General features: G+C 32.7%; 1 protein-coding gene and 2 non-coding genes across 4 annotated transcripts in view; all 3 read left to right on the forward strand.

The window, feature by feature from the left end:
* The window catches only part of LOC129976759 (cubilin-like), a 52,329-nt gene extending 33,206 nt beyond the window's left edge, over positions 1-19,123 (forward strand). For both annotated transcript variants that reach the window (XM_056090496.1, XM_056090495.1), the window contains exons 7-9: positions 5,718-5,848; positions 15,378-15,489; positions 18,982-19,123. In XM_056090496.1, coding sequence (XP_055946471.1) covers positions 5,718-5,848; positions 15,378-15,489; positions 18,982-19,058 — 320 coding nt within the window. In that variant the 3' untranslated portion in view covers positions 19,059-19,123. The remainder of the gene's footprint in view (positions 1-5,717; positions 5,849-15,377; positions 15,490-18,981) is intronic.
* On the forward strand, positions 8,591-8,672 carry Trnas-uga (transfer RNA serine (anticodon UGA)). Its single transcript has one exon. It is a non-coding gene; the product is annotated as a tRNA-Ser (tRNA).
* Trnas-uga (transfer RNA serine (anticodon UGA)) lies at positions 8,750-8,831 on the forward strand. Its single transcript has one exon. It is a non-coding gene; the product is annotated as a tRNA-Ser (tRNA).
* Positions 19,124-20,091: the final 968 nt, after the last annotated feature.

The raw sequence follows: 20,091 nt of genomic DNA on the forward strand, positions 1-20,091 counted from the left end.
ATGCTTTCCGCTGCATTTAAGACAACGAGGATTGCAATTACAATTCCAAACGCCATGGTGGAATCCTGCGCATCTGTAACACATCGTTGCTTTAGCTGGTTTTCTGTAGGTTTCAATTCTCATGTATAATAGATGGCTTAAATTATATGCATTATTATGATTACCATTTTTTTAAACTTCCACGAGGAATATTGGACAGAAGCTCTTCATTCTAAAATTTCTTTGCTTGGGGATACGCCCAGTGTTGTAATTTAGGGATTCTAATTCTTTTTTTTAATATTCTTTATTATGGCTTCTGGGGAGTCCTTTAAAGATAATTTTGATCGTTAGATTAGAAGGATCTTCAGAAATAATATATTCTTTCTTATTATTATTGAGGAATTCGATAATTTGGGTTCTATCTTCTTTGGATGCAGGGCTGATTTTAATAAAGTCATTATTATATTTATATTCAAGGATGGGGAATTTACTGTAAATATCTTGGAGTATTATGTTGTAGTTTTCTGAGAGTTTTAGATTTATTAAAGATGTTTTTTTATCTAGTTGGGAATTTTCATTTTCCCGATGTTGAAATTTGTTGTTTGTGATTATTTCAGTGTTATCTATGGATATTTTCTTTTGTTAGAGTGCCCCTTGTTTAGCTTTTGGAACGCCTTATTTGTGTCCATTTGTGTATTATCATTAGTGGTCAAAGGCTTGAGATAACCTTCTATTGGGCAGGGGCTAAGTAAATCTATTTCTTCTTCTATTTTTCAAAGTTTAGCCCTCAATTCTATAACTTTATTCAGATCTTCTGAATATTGAATGGTGTGTTTCTGACTATTGTCAATCATCTGCTGTAAGGTGCTGTTAAAAGTGGCTATTGCGTCCTGTAAATTTTGATACCGCTGATGGTCATATGCAGTGCACGCCTCCTACCGCCCTTTATATCCCTGTTCGGTGGCGCTGCTGTAGCTGCTATTCTGACGCAATCGCAAGCGTCCCCTTTTCATTTGGACAACACTTATAGATTCTTCAATCAAATATCCAATCTTCTGCTATATTTTTAAGGGTGATATCTTTCTTCAAAGCTTCAGAATAAACTGACCACTTATATTCAATTAATAAAGTCTTACCATCCTTCAATTCGAATTCGTATTCGAATATTTTGAAAAAACAAAGTAAATTTATTTCAAGAAGAAAAGAATGAAAAACTAATAAACTAGTTTGCATACCCTGGGAAGCTGCATAAAAATAAGAATACCTTTATTTAGTTCGCACCTCGACATTATTCAATATTTTTTCAATGCCCTGTTAATTACTCTTTCATACATAATAATACATAAATAACATACATACATACATGCATACATAATAATACATAAGGATACATAAATAGAAAGTACACCTTAACTCAAAAACGCAGGGCTATCTAAATTAAATTTGGTGTAAAGAATTATTATCAGAATTATGATTTAGTGGCGCTGATATTTAAAGAAAAATGAAATATAATAATATTTACTAATGAATAACATGCATAAACAAAATTGAAATTAGATTAGATTCGAACTGGAATTATTCTTTTATATATATTATGAGATGGAAGAAGAAATGAAAGAATACATTTCTACCCTCCAATAGAAAGCAAGTAAACTGTTCTTGTTGCTAATAATGTTTTAGTCAAAGATGTGACTGAATGTTGGTCTATATATTCTCATGTTTGTGAACGGAATATCTCGAAAAGGAAGGAATAAGATAAATAAAAGTATATGGTCTTGTAGCCAAAATTAGAGGGGGTTTTTTTTCAAATTTTTTTATCCTATTTAGAGAAAAGACGGCATCAATAATACAGTTTTTATTTCTTCATTATATTATTATGCGCAAAACGCAGCATGAACATATAAAAATCGGGATTGGGAGAAGACTCGCCATTCGGAGTGCCGAGATCTTCGACAGCTTGCATTCTTTATCTCCTTCATTACACCGTTATCCTTTTTACATTCAAAGGATGCAGAGAAGATAGACAGAAAAAGATGAAAAGAAGATTTTTACTTTCTCGTATACGTAGTATAGAGAAAGTATAGTAATCGTCAAAAAGTTCGAACTTCGAGATTTAAAACGAATCTCTAACATTTATTGAATATGTCCGTCCATCTGTATGTCTGTGACAAAGGTAACTCGAAAACGCTTTAAGTTAAGCGACTGAAATTTCGTAAACTGTCTTTATTCTAAATGAACAGATTTTTATGAAATTTTGAATAAAATCTGTTCAGAAGAAGTCCGGATATACGAATAAGTTAATACGATAATTATAAAAGGAAGATATCTAGATGGATAAAATTTGGTATATAAATTTAACATCAATCATATAGATACTTATGGAATTTGGAGCCAAATCCAATGACAGGCTGATTGTCTGTCAGTCTGTACTTTCATAAGTATGTAAACGCGATAACTCAAAAGCGCAGTGACTTGAATATATTAAATTTGTTGTGGGATTTTGTGACTACAATTGCAGTTTTGTGTCACATTTTTATTTCAATTAGTTGAGAGAAACGTGACTAAATCATTCGATTTTTGTATGCTATTCACGCATTCCGCGGAATAATCGCCAAATAACTCGATAAGGGTGAGACAATACATTCGGTAAAAATGCTGAATCACGCCAAATGGTAATACAGTGCCCGAAAAAATTATAAGGATACGCGAAAAATCGCCAAATCTAGAAGCCTTGTTTACAGAATCGTATGCAAATTTTTGCAGCAAAAATAGAAGTAAAACTAAAATACTTAATGTTTAAAATAATTAAAATTTTCAATTTTAAACCTGCTAAAATTTAAATTTTGATTTTTAAACCTAAATGAAAACTGAAAAAAGTATAAGGACATTGCTTTTTCTCCAGTAATTATTTAAAAATTTGCATATTTGAAAGCATAAAATGACAATTCCGAGTTAAAAGATTCATTTGCGAAAAGAATTTCCCACTCGGCGACTTTCAGTGTGAATTTTTAAACGATGCCCAAAGGAACTCAACTTTCTGACTCTGAAAAAGGAAAAATTGTTGCTTTTCGTGAATGTGGATTAAGTGGATGGAAAATTTAAAAAAGAATCAAGAAATCTAAAACGATGGTTTATAATTTTTTTAAAAACTCCTGGGATGTATGGTATGAAAAAGCGAACTGGGAGACCAGAAATTCTCACTCGTCGACAAAAAAGAATGATTGTAAGGAGAGCTTGCGAGAAAAGAGAAACTGCAAATGAAGTTAGACAAAATTTGAGTTTACCATGCTCAACAAGGACTGTTTAAAATGTTTTGAGTAAACATCCTCAAGTTTCTTATGGGAAATTAGCGTCACGCCCCCCTCTTACAAATCATCATAAGAAAAGAAGAGTTTACTTTGCCAAAAAATACATTTCTCTTGGTCAAAAGTGGGCTGATGTAATTTTTTCGGACGAAAAAAAGTTCAATCTTGATGGACCTGATCGTTTTCGTTATTTTTGGTATGATCTGCGAAAGACCAAGGAAGTGCTTTCCAGGCGTCAATATGGTAGTGGCTCGGTTATGGTATGGGGCGCTTTTGCGGCATATGGAACCACTCCAATTGTATTTATCAACCGTAAAATGAATTCGAACAGGTATGTTGATATGTTAGGAGAAAGTTTGTTACCTGAAGCGCCACTAATTACTTCAGGGGACTATATTTTTCAGCAGGATAATGCTTCGATACACGTTTCTACGAGTGCAAAACTCTGGTTTGAAGCTAATTCTGTACTTACTTGATTGGCCGGCGAGAAGTCCCGATCTTAATCCAATCGAAAACTTATGGGGACTTCTAGCCCGAGAAGTTTATAAAAACGGCACACAGTATCAATGTACACAAGATCTAGTCGTCGCTATCAAAGACGCTTGGGAAAAAATATCTGTGGACATTTTAAAAGATCTTTCAGGATCTATGACCTCTCGTTTTATTCAAGTGATTGAAAATAAAGGTAGTTTTCTTGATTATTGAAACATTTTTTAAGTATTTTACAACATGTCCTTATAATTTTTTCCGTATTTCCTTTAATGTTAAATTTTGTAAAATCAATATTTTGAAGCTAAATTATGTTTTTTATGTGGTATAAGTGTTATCACAAAATTATGCAGCAGAAGTAAGAAATATAAAAAGTTCATTTAGGTGAAATGGAAATAAAGCATCTTTTCATGCAATTACATGTTGTCCTTATACTTTTTTCGCGCACTGTAGTATGTAACTATTATATGCCAATGTCATTCAAAGTGTTCTCTGGTATGGCAAGTTTATTACAGGGTACTCTCGCTAGTTTGCTTAGCTAATTGAATGATAAAGTTTAGAGAGGAACAACTTCGCTAATTCTTTTCATATATTATTCACGTATTTATTTCATGTTTCATTTTTTGTTATTTATTTGAAATTTTCTAAAAGCCAAATTGTGTTGCGTGTTGATTCATTCGTATGGATAGGTTTATTGCTTGAATATAACATAATTTTCCCAAATGCTTTGACTTTGGAATGGGAGGGTTTCAATTTCGAACACCGATTTTCCCGAAGAACCGTCGTGTAGGCGGGTCTAGTCACAACCCCCGATAGATCGGGGTCTATCGGGGGTTGTGCAAATGTCCTCCCGCTGTTGTAGTTAGGGATTGCAATACCGGTATACCGGGATACCGAATACCGGTATTTTGAGTCATTTGTACAATTTTGTAATACCGGTATTCACAAGTTTAAATACCGATTTTTCGGTATTTACTAGAAATTTTTTAAATTATCTTATAATTATTTAAATTGTTCAGGGATCGCCAACATAGCAAAATAGTATACGTTTTTGTTTTTATGTCTCCCTAACTGGCGAAATTAATGAGACTGTGAATACAAAGTTGCATCGTACAATCAAGAGAAGTGATAAAATACTGTATGACAATGGATTGTAAAACCCTCCTAAGATTCTAAAACACGCCGGAACAGTTTACTCCAAATGATGGAACGATTTTTGAAATGGACTCTTTTTTTTAATGGACACACCAAATCCCTCACCTTTCAACATGGACGGAGGATTTTTGCTGAATGTCCTTGGTGCAGGGCAGATCAAACCTCCCCCAATCATATTCTTAAATGTTTAAATTTTACGATTGTTGAGATTTTAAGGGATTCGCTATTGTTTTGGGGCTTTTTAGACTGAAGACAATTCTTTGTTAATTTTGGGCTTTGGTTTGGGATTGTTTTTTAGGGCTTTGATGTTATGGAGGTGGTATAGCGATTGAACTAAAGAGGATGTTCCTTTACTTTTTTTGTGATTTTTTATATACTGTTATAATTTATAAGTTACAAATTATTTTTGTGATATTTACATTCTCTAATAAAACTGGTAAATAAAACAAAGAAACATCCGTGTTTTCTTTCTTTTCCTAAAATTTCTAATACCGGTATTAAGATCTAAAAAATACCGAATACCGGTATTGAACTTTTGGTCCGGTATTGCAATCTCTAGTTGTAGTGCGGAAGTTTGGAGAGGAGTTTCCAGCTCAGGTGCCATCCTCGTCATCTGATCTTGGTTTAAAATTACGAGGCCCATCCCAAAATAGCTCTAGAGTTGCTTTAAGACGGGACGTTAATATAACTAAACCAAATGCCTTGGTAGAGAGGGATAGATACATTTTTGTGGATGCTACAATCCGTTGCATTGCAATAATAAGCAGAGAATTTGTTTCTTTTTTGCAGCTATAGTCGGAACCTACAGAGAGTGCCGCTGCCCGGCAGGGTACATAGGAAACGGGGAAGGGCCCAATGGATGCACCGCGTCACTTGGAATGAACTGTGCCAGTAATCCGTGCGTATCTGGAACATGTCATGTAAGTAAAGTTTTTTATTCAGCTGAAAAAAAGTCCCAAATTTTTCGATATTGTAAAATAGGGCATATTTCACTCATTATGAAAATGTATAAATTGTGTAAGTTTGAAAGGCTGAAAATTCTAAAATCTAATTCTAAAAATATAATTAAAAAAGCAGCCCTGACAAAAAAAAAAAATCGGATTTTGTTAGGATTTTTCTGAACACATATTTTTGCTAACCACCAGTAACATAAAAATTCTTTTTATTATAATTACGTTACATTTTATACTATAATATTGCAAAAATTGTGTATCTGTTAATTATCTCTAGGTAATAATATATGTTTAAAGGACTAGTTATAACGAAAAATATTATTTATTAGTTATGTTTAAGTTATAATGAAAAACATCATATATTTTTCAGATTTTTCAAATCGTAACATTCAAAATTTTTTCTCAGTTTTCATTTTAAATGCATTAAAAAAATGAATTCACTGTAATTATTGAACTTTTTTTCTGATATAATACTTATTTTGGAGTGATTTCATGCAGAATTCTTTTTTATTTTCTGAATCATAGATTTGTAGCTATGGATTTTCTCATTGTCGTCACTGTTTCCTATATGTTATTACAAGCACAAATGTTGAATAAAACAGTATTTCATACTGTTTTAAATTCAAGAATTAGTGCCCCCCCCCTCAGCAACTATTATTAGAACATAAACAGAACATAAAGGCCATATACCCCATTTCATCCGTCTTGGTCAAAGCATATTTGAATTCTCCTTGTCACAGGCAGACAGACGGGCACTTGGGTTTTCGAACTCAGAACAGCAAATGTGTTTTTCGAACTCAGGTAGTCAAGTAGAACTCGGATTCGTATAAAATACCGAGTTTGAATTTTTCGACAATTACTATACTTTCTTTATTGTTTGTTGTTGTTTGTTTCTTATGGCACTTGCCACTGACAAGCCCGCTGTTACGAAGACAGCGATTTAAGCCTGAGGGGGACGTCTCTTATTTTTTATAGCAGCGCCAACTAGGGCCAAGAGTACGACTTTGCCACTCACGCATCATTCATTCGCTTGCACAACCCCTTTTTACAGGAGGGCACATTCACACATAGAACAACAGAAGAACAACCATACCCAAACCGGGACTCGAACCCGGGGCGCCCAGATCACGGGGAAGACACGCTACCCCTATGCCAGGACGCCGGCATACTTTCTTTATACTATGTATATGATAAAGTAATTATCAAAATGTTGTTCTGATGCTTCCACAGTATAATACTATTAAAAACTAATGTAATTTTATTATTACTAACTGATCTATATTTAATATAGGAAGGGATTGTGGAGGTACCATCTATGCCGAAGAAGGTCTCATTACAAGCCCCCTGTATCCCCAGACATACAACAGAAACAGCGAGTGCTTGTGGCACGTCACCGTCCCGGGTAATCACACAGTCAAAATAGAGTTCAAGGCGCTGCATCTGAACTCTTCGAGGGGCTGTGACTCCAACTATGTCGAGCTGTACCACGGAAGTTCTGATCAGATTTCTGACAGGGTCGTCAAATATTGTGGAGCGGTAAGTGATATTTATGTTCTAATTTAGTAAAAACACCGTTTTTAGCGATTATTTAATAGTATATAACAAATGTTTAAAAAGTAGACTCGGTAAACTGCGCTTTGATTTTTAATTGGTTTATTTCTTTGGGTTACCCTTTTCTGTTAAACAAAAAGATTGCTCAGAGATGGCAGCAATGCGAAACAAATAAAATATCAACAGAAGATGAGGGAAAAGCGGTCTGCTCAGGGAGAAGCAGCTCAAATTGTAGGATTTGCAAAAAATAAACAAATTCCCAGCCCAGCGAAGTTGCAGTTAAGTAGCCTGAAAGATAAATCTGTCATCTTGTCAGACATTTTAAGGAAGTTGTAATGAGAAAATTTGGATGTTTTGAGCATCTAGCGACGGTTAGCAGAGTACTTGAATATGTTCACGCTCTTAAGCCACAAGTGTTGCAAATTCAAAACTTAGATGCTTCATAGATCGACCATGCAACGGCACATTAAATTATTAAACGTAAGGCGTACTCCCGTTCAATAGAGCAATTTTAACCTTTTGGCTACACATTTTTTTCTTTTTTTTTTGCATTTGCAGCACACTTTTTTTGGACATTTAAAAGCAGATTTTATGCAAAAATTCATTTATTTCATATTATTCATGATATGGAGATAACTTGTAGCATTTAGTATTACAAAAAAAAAAAAATGAAACAATTTTTTAAAAAAATGTTTCACACTCTGATACGCCAAATGTACGTAAAGGGTTAAAAAAGAGGTATTAATTAAGGTACCATCCTGATCATCTGAAGATGGTGAGAAAGGAGTTTTGTTTCAAAATAACTATCTTATTACTTCTCAGTAGGATGTTAATACAACTAAACTAAACAGTGTGCTCAAGATGCTGATATAAATTTAATTCTAAAAAACTAAATGCTCTTTTTAAATGGCAAGATTTTATTTACTATGTTTTTTTTTTTTTTAATTTAAATGAACGAAATCTAACGAATTCCCAGACTAACATGCCCATTAACAATCTTGAACAATCTGATGGAGCTTTTTATCGCCTTATTCGCTCGAATGTTTTGTTTGTTCAAGTGCATTTGTTCACCTGATTTGGGTAATCAGATAAATGTTTATGCTCACTCATTGTGAGAAACGAAATCAATTTGTATTGTTCTCGCATGTTCTTTGACGAGCAGTCGTGGCCGAGTGGTTAAGGCGATGGACTTGAAATCCATTGGGATATTCCCGCGTAGGTTCGAATCCTACCGGCTGCGTTATTTTTACTTTCTTATGTTGCCTTTAAAAGTTATTGTAATCGTGATAATAATAAATATTAAGAAGGTGCCAACGAGCAGTCGTGGCCGAGTGGTTAAGGCGATGAACTTGAAATCCATTGGGGTTTCCCCGCGTAGGTTCGAATCCTACTGGCTGAGGATGAATTTATTTTGTATTCTATTTTTAAAGCTTTTATTGTGGTTTTAAACTCCTGACGAATGAATTTTTTGGCATCTCAATCAATCAAGTGAGACTTATTGTTTGTGTCCAGGTTTAAAGCCTGGAACTAACTTATCTGGAAACCGAGACAATTATCACTATTGCACAATGGTGATGTCTGAGAATTAATTACTTTTGCATCCCATATTAATAGTTATTTTAAATTCGTTTCACACAATCTAGTGGGACGTGCTTTTTGATGTTAAAGGATGATGATGTTTTTGATGTTACTCTTCTGATCCAATTAATTCAAGAATTAGTGCCCCCCTCAGCAGCTATTATTAGAACATAAACAGTTTTTCAGAATGAGAGAAATACATTTTCATCGCCAAAGATACGCTGTGAATTTGATTTCGTCGTGAGAGACACAAACGGCGTAAGGTTGAACAACACTCAGTCTTTCAAATTCATTGGCTCCAATAGGAACACTTAACTAGAGCATATGAGATCCATACCATAATCCATGCCACAGGAGATCATAAAAGCGGCAATGTATTAATCGCTTACCAATTTGAATTTCTGATTGGGTCTAATTTCCGATTTGGAAACTATACGAGGAGCTCGAAGAAAGGAATTTCATCGTTCGAAATAACGACCCCAGATAAAGCTGTACCTTAACTCTGCGCCGAAATTACTTAACGATATTCTACCAGCGTCGTAGACCCGTACGAGGAATAGATAAATCTCCGAGAACAGGATATCCTAATTGGGGTGGGGAGGGGAGGAGGGAATGAGACGTTGATCTCTTTGAATTCCTGTGCTATTTGTAATTTTTAGTTTAATTTAATTCCATTCCCTATTAAGATTACATGAGAACTTTTTTTGGGATGGATCTTTTAATTTCGAATCCTAATGAATACTTGAGGAAAACGTCTGAATCTATGCTTTTATTGTAATTATGATTTTCCACCATATCATTCGTGAAATTATCTGGATTCTCGATGGATGTAACGTGTTCCACATGCATAAGGGGAGTAGTGTTCTACGATTTAGGCCTCTCGCGTCTCCAACCTTAAGGCCGCTATAATTCTAAGAAGGACACCGAATTGTTGAAGAATATTTTACTCGAAGAGTATTATTTATAGACCGAATAACTTTGATCCATCTTATAGCTGTACTGAGAGTGCTCAATTCCCCCATGGCCCATATTAAGTGCTTTGGATTTCATCTATTCCTGCTTCTGGCGCGATTGAGGCTCGAACTTGAAATCTTCCTATTACAAGCCTGAAGCACTGCCACTCCGCCACCGCCTCCCACTCATATTTAGAGGAAATCAAGCAATTGTTCCTACTTCAACAGACTTTAATGATTAAATTATTTTTCCAATTCTTTCTATTAGTTCACACTCTCCCTATATATATATATATATATATATATATATATATATATATATATATATATATATATATCTTGTTCAAATTTTCAATCGTTAATAAAATAGTACTTTTCATTCATCCACTCAAATACATTTTTTAAACGTAGTGGATTACACTTGATGTTAATAAATTTTTTTAATATTAATTAATTAATTAATTTTGTCCAGTAATTTCTATTTGGTCGCCAAACTCTATTTTGCCACTTAATATTGTAATTCTGTCATATGTATATACATATTTATATTAATTACAATTATTTAATAAAAAGTAACTAAAATATTTATTTTTGTTGACCTAAATAGGAATTGACTTAAAAATTTTTTTATATATTACTTGTTTTAACCATTTATAATTTAATAGTTAATGATGATAATGTATATCAAGAAAACAATTGGGAATAGTTCCTTCGCAACTTTCCTGCATGCTGAACCCCTTATTTGTTCTTATGGGGATTGAATGATCATTTCTCAATCTTATGGAGGGAATGAAATCATTACAAGACATTCTAGTTAGATACGAAATTTGCACATAATCCACAAATACCTCTTTTATGGACTCAATTGATTCAGTAAAGCATTCATTTTTTCGAAGCGGAAAGTATCAAGTAAATGTGAAAAAACAGTTCAGGGGTTAAATGATAATGCGCACTTAGTATTTAATTCCATTGTCTATTCCATTAATTCCAATCATGTCTATATTTTGGACCTCTTTCTCTTAACAGATTGAGTTCAAAATTCAAAGTGTGCAATAGTAGCATAAAACGCAGCGTGTCAAATTTCATATATCTGGCGTTCTTGAATGATTGCATTCACTAGCATAAGAATAGACGTATCTAATTTAGGCCTACTGTTTTAGTATTTTAATAATAATTTTATTCATCTAACTCAGGATACCTTATACAATGATATGAAACGCCCAGGGGGGCACCTCGAAATGAGGATGAGATGCTTCCGGCATGATGGTTGGATCTCGCCACCCTGGAGGGTACGCTAATAGGTGGGGGATCTGATTCCTCCCATCAATGACGGGACGTACTTCCTTCGGGGAGGGTTGTACCGTGGCCGGTGACGGCCCTTAGGACTCAACCACAGTTCCGGCCAATGTTGCTGTTGCGGCGGTCCGGTCATTCAGTTTTATGGTTTAAATCCGTGTGCTTTCGTGGCGGGTCGGAGAGTTAGATGGTTGACTTATACAATGATATGAAAGAAAAAAAAAACATTATACTATTAAGAGTACAGATTAGAGATTCCGATGAATGTTTAAAATAAATATAAAGTAGCATCCATTTTAAAAAAATTTTTAATCAAAAATTGCTTTCGTGACGGTACACATATTATTGAATACTTAATTTTTCTGATACAAAAGTTCGAGAACTTCTGATCTGGCTCTTTGCATTTTAAATTGGCCAATTTATATGCACACTAATAGATGGACAAACAGATGTTTCTTCGACAGATTTCAATGAAAATTTGATAATCTGTGTTTTTAATGAAAGGATCGCAAACCAAACGTTGCAAGGAGCTTACTCCGTTTCTCAGTTACTGTTTTCCATGACAGAAAAACAAAATTTCAAAAATATGTACGCGTTTTTTTTTTTTCATTCTACTTTCGAACTCGGACTGATCGAAAACATTGGGATTCGACAAAATATCGAGATCAAACTTTTTAACATTAACTTTTTAAGGGACATTTTCCAAAAATATATTTTCGAATTCATGGAGGACTAAAAGTGAAGATTCGTCAAAATCTGGGGTTCAAATTTTTTGACAATTAAAATACTTTTCCTATACTTAGTATATGAAAAAATAAAAATATTTTAAAAAAATCACGGGACGAGGTACAATTTCAAAATAAGATTTTTCTAAAATTATAATTTGAGTAATTCCCTTCAAAAAAACTTATGCAAATGTTCAAAGATGCATTTTTTTTGTTGTTGTTGTTCTTTCAACATAAACAAATAAAAATAATTATAATAAACTAAAAAATAAGAACCAATAATCAAGCAAATAAGTTTAGATTTAAAAAAAAAACACAGCCCGTAGGATTCGAACCTACGCAGTTAGTTTTACTTACTTAGTTTTACTACGTACTTAGTTTTAAGGCAACATTAGGATTATTTTAAGATAATCATCCAAATTTCGAGCCGCGCTCGGATGACGACGACGACACCAGAGCAATACTCCCTCTTCCCTTTCTAAACTCCTGCATCACAACAGCGGTAGGTTGTTTGGTCCAGACAGATTTAACACGCACCAGGCCCGCAAACCACTGGTTTTGAAACCGAAACCTTACCATCATGCCTTCATCTCATTATTAAAAAATACAGCATGAATAGCCCCATCCCTGCCAAAGGTCTTCCGAATAAAATGATGAGGTCATTACAACAGAATCCTACCTGCAGAAAGACACACCAGGCTGACGGAAGGCAGAAACCCAGCATTCAGTTCTATGTCCAAACTCCCTGTTAGAACTTGTCATCAAGGATCACAACCAACAGAAACGACCACAACTAATTGAAATATCTTTCTCGATTTTTATAAAGATACAGAGTTTCTTTTTTTAAAAAAAATATTCTAAATTAAATGTTTTAAAAAATTTCCAGACCTTTAAGATTTTAATCTTTTACATTACAGCTCTATGCCTTTTTCAGTTAGCTGCAAATAACTATCATCTATTTATAGATTTCGATCTTCCTCAATTCATTCTGTCCTTAGACAAGTCCTCAGTCTCTGAATTACGAAAAAAAAAAAAAAATCACATTTAAACATTTAATCTTTTTTCTCCATGACTACTTTGGTCCTACTTTTTTTCCGCCAAGTTGCACGCCTTTGTTGATTCTCCACACAAATGATTTCGAGTATTCAAATTTCAGAAGCGTATGTGGTCACCTCAAAACTTTCTCGGATACATTTTAGGCCGCGGTGGCCTGGTGGTAAGTTTTCGGCTTCGGAACCGGAGGGTTTCAGGTTCGAGCCCGATTATTCCGAATAACCGTCGTGTAAGCGAGTCTGGTACACGTTAAATCCGTAAGGGCCATATGTCCTACCGCTAGTGTAATGTGAAAGTTTGGAGAGGGTGTGACAGCTCAGGTGTCGTCCTCGTCATCTGACTATCATTCAAAATTACGAGGTCCATTCCCAAACACCCTAGTGTTGCTTTAAAACTGGATATTAATGTAACTAAATTAAACTAAAACTCGGATAATTTTAAAAACGGTATTACTCTTCAGAAAGCCATGCATAGCATTGGCGTACAATAGTTAGAAAATATTGACCTTTGGCATGAATTTCGCATTTTTACTGAATCTATCCTGCCATCCTTGGCGAATTAGTTGGCGATTATTCCCTGGCATGCAGCTAATGGTATCCGAAAATCAAATTTGTATTATAGACCTGTTTTTCCCAACCAATACAAAAATTTGACACAAAACTACACTTGTAGTCATAAAATCACATACCAAATTTGGTATATTTAAGTCATTTTGTATTAGTTACCACGTTTACATGTTTCTAAAAGTACAGACCGACAGACAGTCAATTTCTTGTTGAATTTGGCAGAAAATTTTATAGATGTTAATTCTGTGTATCGAATTTTATCTATTTAGCTCTCTTCGTTTTGTAGCTATTGTTTTAAATTATATTTGAATCCTCTGAGCAGATTTTGAACAAGATTTGATAAAATCTACAAATCTGAATATCGTCCGTTTAGATCAAAGCATTTATGAGTTATCTTTGTCACAGACAGACAGACAGACAGAAGGGCAGATAAATCAAAAATGTGTGTTTCAAACTCTGGGTGGTCTAAAACGGAAGATTCATCACAATCACGAGTTCGGATTTTTTGATAATTATTATACTTTCTCTATATTACGAATACAAGAAAGTAAAAAATGGTTACCTCAAAATTTTATTACACTGTTAATAACTGCAAAATCTGATGCAGTATTATTCTTTGTGCCTATTGCGTATAAAAGTTACTCATTTTTTGGTGCTGTAATAATTCTTTTCCCGATTTTTCCTAACATTGGACGCTAGGATATTTGCACAAGTGGGAAAAAAATGTTAAAAGAATTATAATGCCTTTTGAGAATGTAAGGCATAATTAATCAATTGGAAATTGGCAACTATTTTATGGAATGCGCAATCTTAACAGCAAACTGTGGCTAAATTTTTTTTCAATTTGTCGTGCAAATTAGAATCGACTGCAATCAATTTCAGAATAGACTACTTTTAACTAATATTTTTTTAAGGTATCCGACTAGGTTTAGAGGGGATTTTCAAATATATATATATATAATATGTTTATGATTTTTTTAATATGAGGATAAAATGATGTATAAAAGTGAAATTATTTAAATTTATACCTTATATTTTTGAAGAAAAAGCATATTTTGATGTAAATTTTAGCATTTATTTACAAAAACTAGGATTGTTCTAAATTTAAAAAAAAAATCATTTTTCTTTGTAGCATCGCATGTATAGCATAGAATGTAACTATTACCTAAGAATCATATTTAAAAATAAAATTTTTGTGTACAGTATATGAAATTTTGCAATTTTCACCAACAATATTTACATTAAACAAGTATAAATCCTCTTCTAGAGCATTCAGTTTCAAATCCATCGTTCGTTACTCTCTGCATAACATAACGAGTCTTAATGATAAATTTCATTAAGATATCTTTAGTATTTTTTGAGATATGATGATACTTGTACGTAGAATTATGAAAAAACTCGTTCTTCAGAAAATGTATTTAAAGTTTTTTAATGCTTACAGCAAACTATTGCCATGCAAGTGGTTCTTTTTTATAACTTGGTGTCTAATTGACATAGAGACAAAATAAAGATATCACTGGAAACAGAGACATGAATCTGTAGAAAAAAATGAAAAAATAAGAATGCGAATTTTTATCCAAATTCATGTTTTCAACCTAATCGGATACCTTAAGAGTCAGTTCCAAAGAGAATCAGCTGACTCTAATTACCTGAAAACTTAAAAATAAAATGGCACGATCTATTCGAATCATGTCTTCTTTGTGATTCGCTCCTTGAATACGATTTCGATTATTAGTATTTAATGATCAAATTTTCTTTTTCATTGTGTTTTCAGGATATTCCAGGAATCCACATTTCGAAGGCCAACGAAGTGACAATCAAATTCAAATCCAACGCAAACAATGCTGGACCAGGATTCTCCCTAACATTTGAAACAAATGCATTCCGTAAGTTTGTTTCATTCAAAAAAATAATATAAGTTTATGTGTAACTGACAATATAAGACATTCTATAAAAATATCTTTATAAAAGCAAAAAATCTTAATTTTACTTTACCTCTCATACATTTCCTGGATCATTGTTGGAGATCATTTTACCATGCTAAGAGTATCTATGAAAAGATCAACAAAGAAAAATTTAAAATGGTTTCAAAGTTTATCTTTTTCGCCCAAGAAATTAATAAGTTGTTCTTTATTCTTTCTTTCAAACAAATAATATTCTTATAATTTACCTTTATGTAACACAAAGAAAAAATATTCAGGATTTTATATAAAGCCTGTGCATTCTATATATAATAATGGCCGTCTTTAGTGACCAGTTGCTTCCATACGAATATTGGCTACATTTATTTTCCATTAAATTCCATTTCCATCTCTGATGTATAACCTGACATCCATGGTTCCCTCAAAAAAAGTAATTTTAAATAGCAATTTATTATAGACATTAAAACTTATTAATTTGAAGAGCCTTAAACTATTTAATGTGTAAATGAACTTTCTTAGTGGAGTCAAATCCCATTACGTCACAGTGCTCTTACAAATGTAGCTATCCGGTTCATCTGTCTTCTAATTTTCGCAATACTGTAATTTCACATCACGATTCCACATAGAAACTAATATATAGAAGATAAGCTTTCTTCTTTTCACAAAAGTATTAAATATCTGAAAAAGCGTTGAAAAGAGTTCGAATTTCATTGCCGTAACAAATATATTGAAAAATTATGCAAAAGAATAGCTTTAAAAATTATCAAAATTAAATTGGTATCATTGAAAAAAAAATTTTTAATTCATTCAATAAAAATAATTTTTGTTCAATAACATTTTCGAAAATTCTAGTACAAAGACGCAAAAGGCTGAATTAATTTTTAAATTCATTAAATTAAAATTTTGAAGAAATCCTCTCGTACATTCTCACACTCCAAAGTAAATTTGTATCAAATTTGGTAGTTCTAGAGCAAACGGCCTGGCCTGTAACGAGTCAATACACGTACATGCTCTTTTATTAGTTTACAGATGATTCACATCTAGCTTTCTTCTTCAAGAAAATTTTTTGTGTATTATCTCTATTTCCTCGTTTATAAAAACTCACCTCACAATAAGTTTGATAATTCACTATAGAAGAAATCCAATTTCTCAATTACGAATAGACAATTCGTTCTCACGTGACACAAGTCAAATGAGATGTGCCAAATCTCTTTAGTAATCAACTGAGCATGTTGCACGAAGAAAAGTAAAATAACATCGCAACAAATCACAAGAACTAAGCCCCAGAAAAATTGAACGTAACAGCTTTGATATACAGTCATTTTCGCCAAAAAAAATAGTTTATCGCCAAATTTTAGTGAAATTGCTGAATGTGGTGCAAACGACAACAATAGCGTAATGGTAGCAAAAGCACCACCGAAAAATTGCCAACCTCGCAAGGCGCCAAATGGCTGTAAATCAAAGCTTAGCCAATTTCAATATGTATAAGACTCTTTTTACACAGCGATTCTTCAGTTAAATCGGACTTAAGAATCCTCGAAGTAGACATTTTATCATCTAATTGAAATCAAACATAATTCACAATCCACGTTAACCAGTTCGCTGTTAAAGGCAGCTAGAGTATTGATAAAACAATTTCATACATAATTAAACTTTCGTTATGGTAGTCCACTCCGCTGAACATGGCGCCGTTCCAAAAAGGTAGGTAGACTGCATATTGCAGGTAGGTTAAATAAACAAACGTATCGAAAACAAATGAGTCAACAAGCATGACATGAAGATTTTACTTGAAATCAGACGAACAGTAGCTTCGTCAAAAACTGCGACGTCTTATTGGCGCCATTTTTTTTGGTTCTGGCGAAAATGATTTGCGCCAACTTTCCTGGTCGACGGAATTTTAAACATGTAAAACTACTCGTTGCTGAAAGTTTGAATAAAAACTTCGCTACTGTGCACATTGTTCAATAGTATTTCTTGTCCAATACCGCGACGTCTGTCCAGGCCAACCGCCTCGAAGAGAATGACAGTTCGGAAAATTTGTCAGTAATATGGACGGATTATGTTAAAGACAGCAGTCGGCCACAACAAATCCGGTTGACACTGCCTCATTCAGTGGTGGCGGGTGGTCGGCTGTCACAAGAAGTGCGAAATATATCCATTTTAAAACCGTTGAGTATGTTTATTATATAGAGCAAAACAAACGCACAATTAAACAAACGATGGCCAAAACCATCAATTTGTAAGGCGTGCATATATATATATATAATATAGTAGGATTTTTAATGTCGACCTCACTATCCAGTACACTATTGAATGGCGATTCTTATCCAATGGTGCGGAATGAATCCATCTCAAAATTGTCGAGTGTGTTTATTATATAGAGCAAAATAACGAAGCTATACATTGATATATAAGACATGCAAAAATAGACAAGTAATATAAAAAAAATTAATTCAATTCCTACTTAGATCAACAAAAAAATTTTTAGTTACTTTTTATTACATAATTATCAAAAAAATTATTGATTTTTGCAAGAATTGAACTCGCATTCTTCCCCTTTACGTGAAAAATACTGAAATCCTTTCACTTTACCAATTGAGCTACTGCGTGTTGATTTCAATTTTCATTACAAACTGCTAAAACTCTAATTAAAGTATTAAAAATTAATTAAATTTATATTTGAAAAAACTGTATCAACATCAAGTGTCATCCACTACAAGTTTTAAAAAAATGTATTTGAACTCGAGTGGATGAATAAGAAGTATTTTATTAACGACTGAAATTTTGAACAATATATGTAAATATATATAGGGAGAGTGTGAACTAATAGTAGGAATTAAAAAAGAAAAAGAAGAAAAAAATAATAAAAAATTGCAATACCTCGGGATCGGCGATCAAGCGGCATCGCGCTGACACCGGCTACAGCCGGCGCTCATATTCATTGTTCATTGAATGGAACGCCGTTTGTATTTGATGTCCGTACACACTGTTAAACAAATAGATGCCGTCTATATCCGGCGATCGTAAGCTCATCGGCGAAGACCAGTCATTTAAATACCGATAAATGATTTTAAAGGATTAAATCCTTTAAAATCAATTATCATTATTTAGACGATTGAATTTCTTTGATAAATGAAGCACTCCTATAATCATGAATGGCTATGAGTTCAATTTTTAAAGTGTCCCATAAAGTCTATTCATGCCACTGTATATAGCTGGTTATCGAAAATTGAATAATTCATTGCATAACAAATTAATATAATAATCATTTTCGAAAAAATACAGCATCATAATTTTCTATCATATTTTATGACGACTGTCTCAAAATGTCTATTTTGTAGGTGATCAATCATACAAAAAAAAAAAAAAATGCTGAATTGTTATTTGGTATTTTCTCACCGTAATATTTCCCAATATCTTGAAATTCCTAACACAACCCTATACTTTTTTTTTCAGTGCCATATTCTTCATTGCCTTTGATTCAGAGGAATCCTACAGAAGAGGTTAGAACTCCCATCATATACTTAAATTGAAGATCTTCTCAATGTATATACTATATAAATGCAATAAAGAACTCTAATAAAGGTCAATCACCTTGAAAAATTTTGTTCGTCATGAAATTCAATTACTTTTTTTCTTTCATTCAAAAAAAAAAAAGTAACTGAAATTTGCATCAAATTTTTCTAGTCTACGAAATCCAATACTGTACATTTTTATTTCATACTAGCCTAATCTGAATAGCTGTAAATAATTTTAAATAAAGATTTAACTCGGTATTTGTACTTTATCTCGTTATTGTGTTTCTGTCATTCCATGAAAGTATTGAGTAAATTACAAACATAATTTCCATTGGATAAGCCTTTTTGAAATGCAAAAGAGACTATTTTATAACGGATCTAGCAACGAATGTTAATCAGATAACGACATATTGTATGTTTGTTTGTTTTTTCGTCATCCATATGTCACACATACACTGAAACTTTTCAATAAAATCAATTTCATAGTACTTTATGATACTGAAATATTCTAATGAATAAAAAGTTTCAACTTAAACGAATAAAAAAAAATCTGAAATCTTAATTCATATATTTTTCTAAAAGCGGTGTTATTTTACACAAATTAATTTTATGTGGTCACATCAACTAATGCAATAAACATTGATAATGATGTCACAATTGATTAGAAAAAAACTTTTTAAACTACTGTGTATTTTTATATATTTTATTCAAAAGAAATACCCGTATAAAAGAAAAACATATAACATAACAAATATTATGAGAAAAATTGAGTAAGAATTTCTTATTACATATAACAATAACAAATGTTAACATGATTAACAAGATATTACAAAGTAACAATAAAGAAACAAATGAAAGACGCACATGTAAAACAATAAAACAGTACATGTTAACAATGATAAATAATGTTTAACAGTTATTAAACAAAATAATTCTTAAATAAATGAACACCAATACACTGAACACCTATAACCTAATTACAAACATATAATGATTAAAAAACAACTTTATGCAGCTTCAAGTATCAAAAACACTTCATTGCTGTGTA

The sequence above is a fragment of the Argiope bruennichi genome, chromosome 7 (genome assembly GCF_947563725.1).
Source record: "Argiope bruennichi chromosome 7, qqArgBrue1.1, whole genome shotgun sequence".
Taxonomy (NCBI): Eukaryota; Metazoa; Arthropoda; class Arachnida; order Araneae; family Araneidae; genus Argiope; species Argiope bruennichi.